This window comes from Mesoplodon bidens (assembly GCF_964165515.1).
Source record: "Mesoplodon bidens genome assembly, chromosome: 5".
NCBI classification, from domain to species: domain Eukaryota; kingdom Metazoa; phylum Chordata; class Mammalia; order Artiodactyla; family Ziphiidae; genus Mesoplodon; species Mesoplodon bidens.
In genome coordinates this window covers 95,220,741-95,238,553 of record NC_138161.1, presented here as the reverse complement: position 1 = coordinate 95,238,553, position 17,813 = coordinate 95,220,741, and the positions used below count along the sequence as shown (strand labels likewise).

The window sequence follows — 17,813 nt, the reverse complement described above, 5'->3', positions numbered from 1 at the left end:
TGTTGTTTTGTGGAATTGGTCTAGTGGTTTTTCAAGCTGGTGTTTATTTCAGGTCTTATTTATTTATTTATTTATTTATTTATTTCCTATTTAGTGTATTATTTATTTCAATTTTAAATCAAGTCTATGTTTTAAGGTCTCTTATCATAGTACCTTTATGTTTCTTCTGGTATTTGTCAGCTGAGATATTTAGATGCATTATAAAAATGGGCTATTTGGTTTAAAGTTGCACCATATTAAATCCCCATTTATTGGGGAAAATAAAAATTATAGCAGTGGTGTTTAACCAGGATAGTGACTCAGATTATCTGGGGAGTTTTTATAAAATACACATGGCTGAACCATGACTTAGAGATTTTCAATCAGGAAATTTAGAGTGGTTCTCAGACATATGTGTGTTTTGAAAATGCTTCCTCAGTGATTCTGATATATACCTTCAGTTCAGAATTACTAGTTTATCGGAATATTTCCTACATTTTCTGATTACCTTCAGTAGGGAGAGTAGGACTGAGAAGTCCCTCATCCTTTCCCTACCCCAGCCTCCAATGCATACACATATGAGCAGAGGTCACTCATGTGAACAGTAAAACAAACAGCAACAACAAAAAGCTAATTGGAAAGGCAAGAGAAGCATAGAAAAAAGGGACATGTAGAAAGCACAATGTAATAAGATTAATGAAAATCTAAACACATATCAATAATTGCAATAAATGTAAACTTACTAAAGTCCCAGTTAAAAGACAAAGATTTTAAGATTAGGTAAAAAATATTCAGCTGAAATGAAGGAAGCTGAGATAGGTCTCTTAATATTAGATTAAAAAAACTTTAGGATAGAAGGTTGTTTAGACTTATGTTCTCTGATCAGAGTACAATTAAATGAGATGTCAATAATAAAAATATAAAAAAGCAAACAAAATTTTTATGTGTTTGGAAGTTTTTAAACATTTCTAAATAACTCATGGGCCAAAGAAGAAATCATACTGGTGATGGAGAATTCTTAGACCCAGATAGTAATAAAAATACATCAATATTTGTAGCATGAAGTTAAAGTAACATTTTGAGAAAAGCCTTAAATGTTTATTATTATAGTAGAAAGGAAAAGCAGAAAATGATTGCACTACTGGTCCAACTTAAGAAGTCAGTTACGTAAAGAAAAAAATTATCAATAATTCCACCATTTTTGTATACGTCATTCCAGTTCTTTGTGTATGTTACTTCTGTAAAGTGGAAATGTAATCATATTTTGTGATATTCTTATTTTACTTAATAGCATATTATAATCAAATATTGTTACTAAGGAGTTTTCTATAACATTGTTTTTAGTGACTGTATAGTTTTTCATTGCATTCATTACCATGATTTTTTGAGTTATATTTTTGGATCTTTCCTTTCCCCTCACCCTCCCAAAAAAGCTTTTATAAACTCTGATGAAATAAATGTCCTTGCTCATAAATCTCTATGCAAAAATTCTCAACATTTTCTTAGTATAATTCTTAGAAGTAGAATTTTTGGATTAAAGAATTAGCATAATTATACAGATTTTTATATAATGCTTGGAAATGAAAGTATTTTATAAATTATATTTACTTTTTAGAGACATTGCCATTTAGAGTTTGGGTCTGGCTCTACAGTAACATTTCTGACGATAGTTGGAGGAATCATTTTAGCTTTTTTAGGTTGAACCTGTATAAAATTGTAATTTAAAAAACCCATTAACTTTACATTCTTTTAAAGCTAGGAATCTGTGAATTTTATACTTTGAGCTTAGAATTACAAATTACGGTGATAATTGGTCAGACCACCATTCACTTAGTATGTTGAAGTGAATACATTACTTTTGCCTCTTGCTTTAGCAGGTCCTTACTTCAATCCTCGCTCTCGGCAGAGAATTCCACGTGATCTGGCCATGTGCGTTACTCCAAGTGGCCAGTTTTACTGCTCCATGTGTAATGTTGGGGCTGGCGAAGAAATGGAATTCCGGCAGCATTTAGAGAGCAAGCAACATAAAAGCAAGGTGTCTGAACAGCGGTACAGGAATGAGATGGAGAATCTGGGATATGTATAGTGATTGTCATATTCAGATAGAGCAGCTTGTCCTGCCTGTTGTTTGCCTTCTGTCAACATGTTCTGCTTTGTGGTTCTTTTGATATGAGTACATTCCTCTGCTTAATGTTAATACACCTAACCTGCAGTGGTATCACGAGGTGTCAAAACTGGGGAAGGAAGAGAACGTGCTTAAGTCATGATGCTTTTTCAGGTCAGTTGTGTTGATCTGCTTAAAGCCTGTGACCTACCTACCCCATGAGAAATAACTTTTTATCTTGACCAAGTTCTGGTCAACTAGTAGCCTGACCACTTAGAGCTTTAGCTATTTAAAAACTTCATCTTTTTTTGTAATTTTAATGTTACGTACTGCTAAATAAATAATTTTATTGAGTTCTTGCTTCAGATCATAGTAAAAACAGGTAAGCAAAGATTTTAGTTTCCCAAGGCTTCTTTGGAATCACCACCTCAACTCAATGCATTGTCAGTAGGATATACTATGTAAAACTGCATTAGAGTCCTTCCCAGGACAGTTTTTCTCTTTATCATGTCCTCCAATTATTGAAATGCAGGTTTTCTTGGATTCAGACAGTTCTAACGTGCTTGTGTACTTCCAAACAGTGAAACTTCATTTCCAGTTGTGAATTTCACAAAGTTAAATTCACCTTCTTCCCGCCTCTTTTTTCCCCCCAGTTGAATTAGCTTATCCAATAAGCTCATTTTCATGCCCCAGCTATGTTGTGGGTTTTCCAAGCCCCACAATTGAATATCCAATGAGTTTAGAATAGATGTGATTTTTTAAAAAAATACGTTTTTTTCAGTTGGTTTTAGGAAATGAAATGTGTTTGATATTTCAATTTAGACTTACTTGATGATAATAACATGTACTTATATGATGGTCTCAACTGTAAGTTCATATCCCTTGATGTTTGTTTTGGTAGACTTTTTAGGTAAACAGATCCTCACGTTTTACTTACATTCTTCTTTGTCTTGCTAGTTTGACTGTCCTGAAAAATACCACACCTTTACTATTTCTGAGATAGAGAAGAATTTTTTTTTAAAGTTAATCAAATTTTAGTGTCATCATTTCCAATAGAAAAATACCTGAACGTTGGCATTATTCTTTATAATCTAGCGTCCTTGAAGATAATAAAAATATAGATTACTTTCATATCTGATAATTTCAACAGTATTATTATTTTTGTTCTTTGTTTTTAAAACGAGAAGCTCTAGTGTTATATCTAGATTAAATAATGGAGGATTCTATGAACTTTCATTAACCATATTTTACCTATTTACTATATTTACATGGATAAGACTGGTGCTCATCCATACTTCTTTTGAAAGGCCATGTTCACCAGGTAGTTTATATTGAGCAGTATCTTTGCACTATGGTAAATTCACTTTTGATTGCTTATATTATTAATTAAAAATAAAACTCCTATTTTTCCTTGAAAATTCTGTAGGCAAAGAGATGAGGAGAAGGAAAATTATAATCATCATTCCTCTCCTTTAGTACTTCTGAACAATTTTTAAACACTAGACCCATATTTAAAATTAAGTTTTGTGATTAACCTCTGGTACACCACCAAGTTGCCCTTCTGTTGACGTGGTGGTTTTTTGAAAAGTAAAATTGCTTAGTAATTTTATTTTCTCCCAGAAACAGAAGAATGAAATAATATTCTGTTGAGGTTCTATCTAGACCTGTGACTCTTAGTATAATAACCCTTTTTGTAGTAATCTATAAAGTATAATTGATTATTTTAGGGCAATTTAGAGCTTATCTTATTGGTCAGTAGGTTACTCATTTTGCTGCTAAGTATAATTTTTTGGTAGATTTTAATATGACTGTTCTGGCCACATGATTCTGTGATTATTTAAAAATCTCATTTTTTCCCCTCTCTGTATGTGTGACTATATATATGTATACACATGTATAGGTATGTATGTGTGTATATATATGTATTTATATATATACACACATATATGTATAAAACTATGTACATATAGCTTTATGTGCTCTATGTACCATAGAGAAGATTTCATTGAATCCTTAGATAACAGTAAAAGATTGTGGATAAGAATTTACATTTTATAAAAGTGGCATTCATCCACTTTCGGTTTTTCCTTTGCAAATAAAATTAAAGGAAGGATTCCCTCTACTCTCCCCACATAACAATTTCATTATATATATATAACAGCAGTGGACTTAAGGCCTTAATGTTTTTCCTGGCCTTGCATATTCAGGTTTCTCATCTCTCAGTGCCCTTAATGGATGTTATGAATCCATAAACGCATTTTCTTTTAAAGAAAAATGTTAGATTTATAGTGTTAATTCTTACTTGTTATATTTCTTTGCACTAAAAAAGAGTGATGTATTTGTTTTATATTACACTTTAGATACCATATTGCCTACAATAGCTGGGTTTGCTCCTTAATTTCCAAACTCTAGGAAGTTGATAAATAACTTCTGTGATCATTTATAAAGGTTACATACACGTCCAAAAAAAATCACACATCTCTCTGACAGTGGGTTGTGTTTTGAGCTTGTTACCTTGCAATGTTCTCCTGTGTTCCATAGGTGAGGCAAAGGGTGACAGAGGTGTCAGAAAGGAAATGCCTAAATAAGTACATCTCTTCATGGTACAATTTCTCATACTCATGCATTCCTTACAGACAGTGGTTTTTTTTTCCCCTGTCAAATAAGGCTGTTGTTACTACTGCAGTCAGTGATACGTGATCTCATTTGGTTTCATTTAGTGAAATCGAGTCCTGCTCTTTATTGTGCTTTAGAATTTGCACCCTTTGCTCCCCAGGAATCACGTTAGTATCTTTTTATATTCTGTATATAAGGACGGACAGAGGCCTAACCAATGGAAAATCTTTAGTCAAATAAGTAGATTCCAGTAATCTGCAAGAAGAACTCAGAGCATCAAAGTCTCTTTTCTCTGAATATCTCTGTGTAAGTTGTCATTCAAAAATCAGTGTTCGAAGATAACAATTAGAAACTCTTCTAAGATATTGAGGGCAAGAAGTTGTGAAGGAAAAATTTTGGTGTTCCAATTAAAAGATTGGATTGCTTATGCCTTCGAAGTGTTTTTTCAAAAATGTTCAGCTACAGAACCAAGTGTGCCATGTAATCCTTTGGACCCCACATTGAAAACACTTTGTTGGTCTTGTCTTTGTGTATCACGTACTACAACTTGTAAATATGTGCATGTTGTTTATGACGTTTGTCTGCTTGTCTCTATTGCACTGAATTCTGCAAGGTGAATAATTGTTTTATACGATTCATTTAGAAAAAGTTCCGCCTCCAACTCCTCCTCCCTATTGCCCCTTTTCATTAGTTGGTAAACTTAGAAAACCATTTAGAATTTTTGAAACCCTGAGATTGAATGAAGAATCATGGCTATCAGAGATCATCCCCATGTCCCTCTTACTTAAACAGCTAAAAGGAAAGCATGAGATCTTCCACTTTATTTTACAGAGCTTTCTCCAGTACTGGTGTGCTTGCTTGTAGATACACTATCTACACTTTGAACAAGGATAAAAGGATATATGTATATATCTATGTGTAGTTAAATCTTCTTCTGTAGATAGACTCGAAGGATTAGTGGTGGGATTAATGATTCCTTCACTCCTGAATTGGCTGGGATTATGAGCAATGACAGTTTGAGGACTATCCAGTGACCCATGTGAAACGAGTCTTGCTTGTGTCAGGGGACACAGGTAACTGTTCTGCATAATATCCTCTACAAAGAGGCCTAGGAGTGATGGATTTGGAACCTAATCTGTTTTGTTTCCTCAGTGTCAGACACAGGCTGGAAGTACCTTCTAAAGAAACTTGGTGGGACATGTACTAAAGAAAACAGAGCTGCTTTAGAGATAGAGAAATGTTTTGTCAGTATAGGCAAAAGTTTAATGCAGGCTTTTGAACAGATATTTTAAAAATACTCCACCTTACCAACTTTTTTAATTTTAACCAGCCAAATCACCCTTCAGGAGCTTCAGGCATAATAAAGAATGTTTTGTTGTTGCTTTAGTTTTTTGGTGGTGGACCCCTGCCATTGTGAGCTATTACTATCAATCTAACTGAATGGACAAATAGCTGTGTAAATAGCTTCTCATATGATATTTCTACTGATAGCTGTTTGACTTTGCCTTCTTGTTATGAATGGGAGGATCATTTATCAACTCCCTTTCTGGGTAGCTACCAAAAAAAAAAACTGGCTTATGGTACCATGTGACCCTGTCTTTGATAAGCCCAGAATATGAGTGCCTTTAGCAAGTTTTAGCATTTCACAGAGAGAAGACATGATAGAATTATTGCCATTAATCACGATTCATAAAACAGGAGCTTGGAATAAAAAAGCTTTATGTGCATTCTGTGTTCTACATCTTTTATTTTTCTTTATGCAATCTCAATTTGATATTGAGTAAGACTGTATCATTATTGATCAGGAACCATACATCCTGAAAATGAATCCAGTTGTCCCAGGCTGGCAACAGTCATTCATTTTTGTTTTCCGCCTTGATCTGTATTATATTTATATTTAGTGAATAGTAGTGTGGTGGATTGGGAGAGCTTGATATTGAAGTCTGGAAAAACTTTATTCCAGTGTCTTTTTCAAACTTATCTAATACTGTAGAGAGGATAGAATTATGTATTTGCAAATGAAATGTGTGAAGAGACTGTCTTCACAATACTTATTAATTGTGCTAGTTCATCTCTACATTAAAAACAGGCATCTTCACAGATCAGGTTCAAGGTGTTTTAAAGCAAACTTTTCCTTACTTCAATTAATTTAAAATTTTAAATTGCCTGAGTACTTTATGTCTTTAAAACACACCGCTAAATTAATTTTATTGTAGAAATATTAACATTTTTCTTGACATTTTATTATGAAAAATTTTAAATATAGAGTTGAAGAATTTTACAATACACTACCACTAGATTCTACCATCAACATTCTCCAGTACTTGTATTACTGCGTATCTGTCTATCCCTCTATTTATCCATCAAACAAGGGAGTTTTAAAAAATACACACTTTAATGTAAATTTCAGACATTTCCCTTAACTACTTCGGCATAGGTGGCATTAACTGTAGTTTAATATTTGTCTGCATATTAACATCTTTTAAAAAGCTGTGTATGAAGTTGAAAACCTGAGCCAATTAACATATGTCCTTTTCTCCTGTGGACTTTAGCCTTCCTCTTTCAGTTTCTGTATGTGCTTAGAGTGAGGGAAGATGACTCCTTTTCAAACTGAAGTTTTCTGGTGTTGGTCGTTTTAAATGCTAATTGTCATACATTTTAAAGCTTCATGACAATAATTTTTTCTTTACCCCTCCTCTTATGATGTATTTTTGCTGAACTATGCAGCTTCTTTAGAAAACTGTAAATTACTGATTGGGGTTTATTAAATCAGCTTATACCTCATTTCAATCTACTGCTGCTTTTCTCCATGGTATCACTTCTTTTACTACTTTCACATGTTCTACCAGAAGGTAGAGAGGAGTAAAGAGTCAACCCCATAGACTATTAGCTGTTTTAATCAACTCTACGGGAACAGATTGAGTAGTTTAGAAAGTGGAACCATTAATTTATCTAAAGCCTTTGACTTCCCTGAGAATTGTAATTGCCCATGCTTTCTCTTAGCCATAATTAGCAGGATTAAAAATGATTGTACTGTACGATGAGTTGTTGAAATTGTGAGCCTTAGTAACCATCTTCAGCTTTACTCTAGTACTGTTTAGGAAAAAGTTTTGACATATGCCTTTATTTTTATGCCAATTTTTTTTGTGGACAAAATTGGAAGAATTTAAGTGACTTATTGCAGGTCATGAAGATTCAGCGGGTAAGTCAGAACTGAAACGTCAGTATTCCTGATGCATGTTCTTGTGCTTGCTTGATAAAATTCATGGCTTTCAAAATAACACTTCCTTTGGGGCCCTTAAAATGAAAATATGTATTTTTACTAATTAGACTTTCATTTTTAGACATTTCACAATTCTTTGAACTTCAAGATTTTTCCATGGTCAGAGTTCCTCATTAAGTCAATGCAACTGCTAAAAATCTCACTAACAATACAGGTTTTATCAGATTTCCTTTTGCATTATATAACCTTCTTGATTCATTCATAACTCTTTCTATGTAAGTGCTTAAGTGACCCCCTCACTAGTGAAAATAAATGTTCTATATCGCTGATTATATGTATATTCTCTACATGATATATTTTTTTAAGGAAAAGTAACCCCATGTGTCTGGATGAACGATATTACCCTAGGGCAAAGCACATATAAAGCAGTTTATTTCTACTCTGAAAAATCTGGCATTTATGGGAACAAAACTCTTTTAGAGTGGCTGGTCATTGTTTTGCCTTCTTTTGGTACTTGAGCATCTTTCTGTGGTTTTGTAAATTAATGTGTCTTTTTGTAAGAATTTCATGTTATTCTGTATTAATTGGTGTTCACCTTGTGGTATCCTCGGCTGCCATAATAATTTACTTTGGGTATGGTGTGTCTGCTTTGAAATGCCTTACTAGAGTATGTCAGACTCTGCTCTAAAGCATTTCATGTATCTGCTAGGACAATAAGTTGCCTCTCTTGGATGTATGCTCTAGATCCAGAAGCAAAACTGATTTTGCTTTCACTGTTAATGTTGCATTTTAGCGCAGTCATTGTTTTAAATTAGAGAATAAAATCATGGAAAACCAAGGGAGGCTTTAGAACCCTTCATTTAATGGCATGGCAAACTTTTAAAACTGCTTTTACTGTTTCACTAGGACAATGTCTCTGGTAAAGGATATAGCTAAAAAATGCCAGCCAAAACTGTATGAAATTGGGATTGTTTCCTACAATTTTCCCTAAATGTCATACAGGGGTTTAACATCTGTATATGCTGTATATGCTATGTGCCAGTCACCACTTTGGAAATCTGTTTGTGTTCTGAGGCTACATAAATGACAAAAGTGTCATGGGATTAAAACCACTCAACTGTGAATTGTGAAACTGAAATTGCTCTTTTGGTTTTATTTTCTTCAGCATATTGGATAGAGAAATCTGAAAGTTATTTAAAATTTACACTGCTTACGTTGATGGCTCATTTTGGCTGTGTATACTCACTTATATATTGATTTCTGATAAAGGCTTGACATTATTATAACAGTCATTTTGTGTTCAATTTAATAAAAGAGTTTCTGAGTCTTGTCTGCACATCACTTGCTTATGAGTTGGAGATCAAGGAAAGAAGGTACATTGTCAGCACTGAGGTGCTGAGGTGTTCTTTTTGATGCAGATGGTTGATGGCTGTGGATTCACCATTTATCAGTCTGCACGTACTCTGCCACCTGCTTCTTGAACTCATGCAGAGTATTGTCAGCTACTTGGGCTTGCAGTAGAATTGACCCAGCTGCCCACACTACCTACCCCTTTCCCCCATCACTGGAGTTCGCCTGGGACTGGAGCGAGTTCTCAATTTTATTGATATATTTTAAAGTTTATCTTTCCTTCAAATTCTGAGAAAAGTTGCTTAGCGGGACCATAACTGCTGCTTCTGGAAATAAACACATATTAAAAGGCGTATATGCCCGCTAATCTTTTGTGTATTTCACATATAAAATACTCTTGCAAATATAATCAGCTTATATAAACAATATATTATTGGGATATGGTCTTTTAAGTACTCTGGTTAACTGTATGCAATGTGCTTTTGAATTTGAATGCTTATTTTAAAAAGATTATAAGCCTGGAAGGTGCTGTTGTGGTTTTTTTAATTGGGATGCAAGACACATACACTTACTGTCGTGGGAAAAATTCTTGTGTCTGCACAGAAAAAGTGTTTCTGAATGAAGTGAACAGATTGCATTGAATCTGTGTGTTGTAAAATACTCAAGGCATTGGCACATTTTATTAAATCATCTACAGGAGACGTTTAGCTTAAAAGAAAGCCACGACAATGGGCATAAAAACAGAGTTTTAAACCACTTGAGCTTGTCAGATTTTCTTTCTTCAGGCATTTCTGAGGCTTATGTGTTTGCTGAAAATCTATTCAAGGTCAAGCATGGGGTGTTATCTTTTAAAATTGCCTGTATGGAAAAGACTAACACTGAATTTTCCCAGTCTGTTATAAATTGATACAAGATTGTTAAGATCAGAAATAGATCTTTTGGGGATAAGTTTTAAGATTTTTATCATCTGAGTTGAAACTTAACCCACCAAGTTTTATTCCTATGTGTGAGACATTCATAAACTGTTGAAAATTGGGAACTTAGAAAAAGATAAAGACAGGTAACTATTTTGAAGTATAAATATTATTTAATAGAGATGTGATTATGAGTTCTTACCCTGTATCAGAAAACAAAAGTCACCTGAAAATACACTGCATAGTGTGTGTGTGTGTGTGTGTGTGTGTGTGTGTGTGTGTGAGAGAGAGAGAGAGAGAGAGAGAGAGGTGTATTGGGGGGAGTAGATGGAAAGATGGAAATATGTTATGTTTAAGATGATCAAATACTTGTAATGAAGTATGTCCAAAGGGACAGATGGAAATTTGCCACTGGAAGAAATATGCTCCACCACGGGTAGTCTATAACTTCTGCTTGGCATTTTGGATAAGTTTTTAAGTATGTAATTGGAGCTTCAAATGTGTTTTGGCTGGCAGCCATCCCTCCAGACAGGAACAAGATGTCTTTCATATTAGCCTCAATTTTTTAATCTTTGCTGATGATAGAGGCTCTTCTCTATCCTTGTTTTCTGGAAACAGCTTACCAGGTTATGGACTTTGACCAAAGGTATCTAGTGCCACCCTGTGGACTCTTTAAATCTTGCAGTTAGCAGTTTGAATGTGGTTGGTACACTACCTTTGAAGCAGGATCTTTGGCTAAAAAACATGTAGTGGTGGAAAGGACTTTTTATCCGTAAATAAAGCAAAGGCAGATATGTCTTTGGGAGATATTGAGGAGTGTATTCTTTTATAGCTTTAGCTGCTAAAGTGTGCACAGTGGGAAAAGTGGCGGATCTGGATTCAGGATACATATGTCTGTATATGTCTGTATATATATGCATATGTGTCTATGATTTCTTTGCGATGTTTTAAAAATGTCTATTTTGCTTTAAAGAATCCATTATCCATACATTTTGGGGTATTTGAACAACAAGCATGGAAACTACATTAATATGATGGTCAACAAAAGTTCCAAACTAGAGGGAGAGGACTAGAAAAATTTTTCATCAAAGAAGATTGTTGAAAATTTTAAAAATTATATACAGGGACAAATGTTAACAGACGTGTAAATCATGCTGACAATATACAAACTAAACTAGATAATACTGAGGTTTTCTCAAACATAATTTATTTTGGAGAACATAATGTTTTCTGCCTCAGTAAGCTAGCAGTACATAAAGAGACATATTTTTAAGTCTTTTATTAAATATTTCAAACATTTAGAAAAAGTACATACTAAGATAACTGGTTCCAGTTCTGTTACTTGTGTGCTCTTGTGCATGTCACTTAACCTCTCTAAAATTCAGTTACTCAGAATTGGGGTATTAGGTGTGAATTCTAGTTATTTATTTTCATCCCTCTTAGTAGTATGGATAGTTTAGAGAATTGATCATTTAAAAATCAGTTGAGGGGCTTCCCTGGTGGCGCAGTGGTTGAGAGTCCGCCTGCCGATGCAGGGGACACAGGTTCGTGCCCCGGTCCGGGAAGATCCCACATGCCGCGGAGCGGCTGGGCCCGTGAGCCGTGGCCGCTGAGCCTGCGCGTCCGGAGCCTGTGCTCCGCAACGGGAGAGGCCACAACAGTGAGAGGCCTGTGTACTGCAAGAAAAAAAAAAATCAGTTGAGTTTTTTGAATAGATAAGTCTTGGTCTCACCCCTGAACTCATGCTTCCCTGTTTCCTTCCCCAGAGGCGATCACAGTTACCAGTTTCTTAGCTATTTCCCAGAGATATTCTATGCAATATGAATGGTGGCATTTCATACACTTTTTCCAGTGACCAATGTGCCTTGGCAGTCATTCTATACCAACACATGTGGATCTCATTCTTTTTGACAGTGTGGTGTTCCCTTGTATAATTTCCAAAATTTCTTTTGTTGGTCCTCTACTGATGGATGTATATATTCTTGTGATTTGTTTAAGTTTAAAAACCTTTAAAAATCGTAGTAAAATATACATAACAAAATGTATCATTTTAACCGTTTTTAAGTCTACAGTTCAGTGGCATTAAGTATATTCACATTGTTGTGCAACTATTACCACCCTCCAACTCCAGAACTGTTTTCTTCTTCCTAAACTGAAACTATGTAACTCATTAAAAAACGCTATTTCCCGCCCCCCCCACCCTGAGCATGGCAACCACCATTCTACTCTCTGTCTTTATGAATTTGACTATTCTAGGTACCGCATGTAAGTGGAATCATACAGTATTTGTCTTCTTGTGACTGTCTTATTTCATTTAGCATAATGTCCTCAAGGTTCATCCATGTTGTAGCATGTGTCAGAATTCCTTTCCTTTATAGGCCAAATAATATTTCATTGTATGTATATACTGCATTTTGTTTATCCATTCATCTGTTGATGGACATTTGGGCTGCTTCTACCTTTTGGCTATTGTGAATAATGCTGGTATGAACATGGGTGTACAAAAATTTTAAACTTTTAAAATTATGAATTATTTCATATATGCAATATAGAGGAAAACCAAGCAGACATACATATACTCATCACAAAGCTTGCCAGCTCTATCAAATCCTAACATTTTGCCATATTTTATTCTGATATTTTGAAGTACAGATTCAGCTGAAGCCCACTGGGCACCTTTTCCCAATTCTAATCTCATCTCTCCCCAGATAAACCCACATCTTGAACTTGGTATTTATTATTCCACATACATTACTATATTAATATCATATGTATCATAAACAATGTATAATATTGTTGTTTATGCTTTCAAAATTAATATAAATGGCATCACAATATGCAGATATCTCTTTTTCTTTTTTCTCATTGTTTTTGAGATTTATCAATATACATTTAGCTATAATTTATTCATTTTAATACTGTATAGTGTCCCACTGTCTGAATTCATTCTTCTGGTGGTTTTTCAATATTTCCTTTTTAGAAACAATACTGCAGTGGATTTTAAAAATTTATCTCCATAGACTCTAGAAACTGGATCCTTGCTTCATCACCTCTGAACTTGTTACAAATGCAGCATCCCAGACTCCACTCCAGAACTACTGAATTAGAACCTATCTTTATGCAAGATCCCCAGGGGATTTGTAGGCATATTAAAGTTTGAGCAGTTGTCCTCAAACAGACCCACAGTTGAATCCCCTTGGGAGTTAAAGCCAACAGCAATAACAATAACAGCAAACTTATTCCTGGGTCATTCCCCAAAGATTTTGATTTAATTGCTTTAGGATATGCCTGAGTCTCCAGAGACTTCTAAAGCTTCTTAGGTGATTATAATATGTAGCCAAGATTTAGAATGACTGCTTGGACCAAAACAGCCGTGGCGGCATTGTGTGTGTCGCTTGGCTTTTACTGGGATGGCTCTTTAGAAAGGACAGTTTTACCAAGAAGGGGTTAGAGCAGGCAGGTAGATATTATGATGGAACTTCTAATGCAGGAAATTTTCAAAACACTTGAGCGAATGCTTTGTCCTATTTTAAGTACAATTAGTTCTTAGTCCATAGAGCTTAATTTGCTTAACTCACACTTGTAAGGCACTAATTATATATCAGATAATCTTCTAAAGAGCACTTTGTTAATCTTATCTCTCTTAAAATTTGTTGCAAAATTTCCTTTCCACTTAAGAAAACTTTGAGATTTTGAGTGAAAAAGTGCAGTTTGACAGAAAGTCAGAATACCTTAGTCCTAAGAAAGAACACACTGCAGGATGCTGAGGCTCTGTGCTTTGTGCTCAGCGGGCTGTGAAGCACTCCATTTTCAGCATCCAGTCTGGGGCACTTCCTGGGGGAAGCTGCCACCCACTTACTGGACAGGGCATAGGATTTGAGTGCATAAAAACTGCAGCTCCCCAAAGAAAGAGAACTTGGGACGTTGTCCCTTTAGTGATGTGGGCTTTTCTGCCCAACACTAAAATTGGAAAAATTTCTGACCTTCAGTTGAGTCTTGGGAATAATTATTCACCTATCCAGTTACGCTGCATTTTTGCAAATAAGTTATAGAACAGAGCATTAAATCACAACTGGATCAGCTATTTTGAAGTGTATTTATGTGACCTGAAGGAACTTTCTCAAAAATTTGTTTTTTCCCATTACTTAAGTTCATGTTTAATCACGTAAGTAGACATACAAACATTTTCACTGTTAAATATTGCAACACTTTTGAAAAGGGAAAATGCTCCTTAAAATCCCCATTTCCCCAACCCCACTTTTCCCTTCCTAGAGGTAACTCGTACTACTAGCATAATGTGCATCCTTCCAAACCTATTTCACTGTATTTCTAAGTATGTAGCTTTTATGTTTTACTGGAGAAGTTTTCTAAGCCCTTTACTTTCAGTATCTGTTATAGTGCTTCTTATTTAACCATATGTTCTCATCTCTAGCCCAGATTTGCTAAATTCTTCCATGTGTTACACTAGATATGAATTTATTCACCCCGTTACAGCTTAAAAATACATGCTAGAGAATTAAAACAAGTGACCAAAGCTGAAGAGTTCACTGCTGTAGCAAAATTGTATTTTAAAAGGCAAGCAGCGACACCTTAGTTATATGTTTCCTGTTTTGGATGGATAAAACTATAAGGCAAAGCCTTTCCCTGGGACGAGAACTGTGCCTCTATTTCTGCGTGAGGACCCACTGTCGCTTTCCTCTAGTGCCAGTGGCTCGCAGTCAGCAGCCTGGGGGATTTTCATTTGCTGAGTGTGATGCTGTTTTTCCTCTGTTCCCTTCCTCCACCTGCGTAGGAGGATGATGAACTTTGTTCCTTAGGAATTCTCTTTGATTGCTGGCAGCACAGTATCCACCCAATGGGTTCATAAGCAAAGGCCTTAGGAAATGCTCATTGTGTTCTGCAGATGGGCACTCTCAGAATGGCTGTTGCCTGATGCCGCCATATATTTCATCCACATGCCCTCCTGCCAAGTCCTTCTTAGTGGACCGAGGAAAGAGAATGAGCGGCTTCATGTTTCTTTGCGTGTCATCACCATTTTATCACTTGGTAGCTGGCGAGGAAAACAGGAATTCATCTTTGGGTTCAAGGACTCTATAGAGTCACTACCAGTTAGAAAAACTGTGGCCTGTGCTGGATTTCAAGAGAGATTTATGTGCTACCTTGTAATTGCCCTATCACAGGTGGTTGCCACTTTTGGAATTCATAGACTGATGCCCTGAAGAGTAAAAGCCAAGCATCTGAGGAAGGAGCCTAAGTCAAATCTGGCCGTGTCATTCTTTGCCTTTAAAACCTTCACTGCTTCCCTATTGTCATAGAATTAAATCAAAGTCTTTTTAAAGCAGAGCTCACAAACCAGCAGCCTAAGGCTGAATTTGTCTTGCAGATATATTTTCTCTAGCCCCACAGTGTTTTAGAAAAATTAGAGTTAGTTCCTAAGAGACTAAAGCCAATGGATTTACCATAAAAATTTGGATTTCTGGCCATATTGGGCAGCATTTCTGTAGAAGTCAGATGATGATGTGTGAGCTGTGGCTACACTTTTTGGATGGGGCATGAGCTCTCCACTTTGCAAAAAAACAGCCAGGCCTCCACCCTTTATTGGACTCCTCTGGGGCTTCTGGAACTACAAGCCTGCTCTCTGCCCCGCAGCTCCTCTGCTGCTGCAGGATGGAAAGCAGGGAGGAACTCTAACCTTTCTGTTATAGGTGCAAACCTGTAAAGCGTCAAGGTGTTAATAACCTATGTGGCAGCCCTTTGGCAATGAGGATCAAGAGCCAGCTGATAAATACTCCCTATTTTTATGTCTTGGGGGAATAATTCCAAGCTGTGTTCCAGGTAGTAATTCTCCATAGCTCCTGGACAGTCCCCAGTGGAACAGAGCTGCAGTTTTCCACCACAGTAACCAGATCACCGTCACCCTTGGATTGGTTTTCTCTCCTCGTTTTCACTCTTTCCAGCCCCTCACTCTCATCCTTTGGGAAGACCTCCTTCAGATAAACTGCTTGTACTTAAGCCCCTGTCGCAGGCTCTGCTTGGTGGGCACCAAGGCTAAGACCTCCTCCATTCCCAATTTTCTTAACCAGCCCACTTGACTCATTCAGTTTTCCTTCCTGGTTCTGCAGGCCTTTGCAGTTGTGACCCTGTCCTAGAGACTCTCCTTTAGCGACTCACTCCAGGTATTCTACACCATGACCACCCAGAGCAAGTCCTCAGGCACTCCATGCAACATCAAAGCCCTTTGCTAGTGCTGTTTCCTTTGCTTGAAACCCCACTCCTGCAGCCCTATGCCGATTCCCTGCTCCCCTCCTTCCATCAGCAAATTCCTACTCAGCCTTCAAGGCCAGCTTCAGTTTAGATTCCTCTGCGGACCCTTACCTAACTCTTCCACACTCGAGCATCTTTAAAGGCTGAGGAGAAAGAGCTAGGAGAGAGGGAGAGATTGTAGATAGAGGAAGAAGACACTGATGGAGCCCGCTCTTGTTGGAGATGATGGGAAGGGCATCAGGGGTGCAGATGCAGGTGCTTACCTCTGAAAGGTGAAGGATTCTTCATTCTCTGACATAGGAGTAATGATAGCCAAAAAACCATCTACTATGTGCCTGGCACGTTCTGAGTGTTTTCAAAATATTTAACAAGTGTAAGCCTTTCTTCCTCACAAGGACTCTTGTATTCTGTGAGGTATGTATTATTATTATCCCCATTTTACAGATTAGAAACTTGAGGCACAGAAAGGTTAAGTAACTACCCAAGATCACACAGCTGGTATGTAGTCAGATTGCCAGGTAATCTGGTTTCAAAGTTCATGCTCTTGACCACTGTGTCTTATGGTTTCTTAAGGGAAGCTAATGTAGAAAATACATACTTAGGGAAAAGAAAGCTGAGATGGGTGATGTTAGTTGACCTAAATTTTCCCAATGGAGCAGGAGACAGAGCCAGCCAGTGTGATTGTAGGAGGTGGTGACCTTGTTTGAATTTGACTAGAAAGTGAAAAAGAAGGAAGAGTAAATTGGTCTTGGTCTTATTTTTCAAAAGCTCCTAAAATACGAGTAACACTGTGCCTGCCTCTTAGAACATTGTCAAGTTCTTGGCAACTAAACTTCTACTTTTGCCAAATGGCACCATTCCTCTGTTGTTGGTTTTCCCTGTGACACTTCCAGAAACCACAGTGCTTGAGGCTCTGACATATTTTGGAAATGATACAGGAATGGACAGACTGTCCAGAACATGGGGGAACACGCTTCTGGAAAAAGGACCTTTGCTTTCCCCAGCATTGCTGTAAACACCTAGGAAGGATTTGGGGGTGTTTTGTAGTCTGGCATAGTCTGGGTGGTTTCCAGAACAGAGGGGCACCAGTCTCCATGAGAATGGAAAAGATGTCTCCTGCCCAGCAAATTCTCATGCCCAGAAGGGTGGTTTATCCACAGCCATGAATCTCCCTGTGGAATGTATTTGCTTCTATTTGTGCTATTGCCTGCTTTGCTTTACACAACCATCTTCAAAGTTTTCACATCCTTGCCATTAAATAAACGTTACATGCTTGATGTCTGTGGGAATCTTTCCATTATCTCATAACCATCCTGTGAAGACATGCACAACTGATTCACCACAACACAGGCAGGAATATAGC

At 36.6% G+C, this 17,813-nt stretch overlaps 1 protein-coding gene across 4 annotated transcripts in view; it reads left to right on the top strand.

Annotated features, from left to right (window-relative positions):
* The window catches only part of ZMAT3 (zinc finger matrin-type 3), a 33,083-nt gene extending 23,831 nt beyond the window's left edge, over positions 1-9,252 (top strand). For 3 of the 4 annotated variants that reach the window (XM_081235138.1, XM_081235137.1, XM_081235139.1), the window contains exon 6: positions 1,854-9,252. In XM_081235138.1, the coding sequence (XP_081091264.1) occupies positions 1,854-2,065 (212 nt within the window). In that variant the 3' untranslated portion in view covers positions 2,066-9,252. The remainder of the gene's footprint in view (positions 1-1,853) is intronic. The other variant, XM_081235140.1, reaches the window with a different exon arrangement.
* Positions 9,253-17,813: the final 8,561 nt, after the last annotated feature.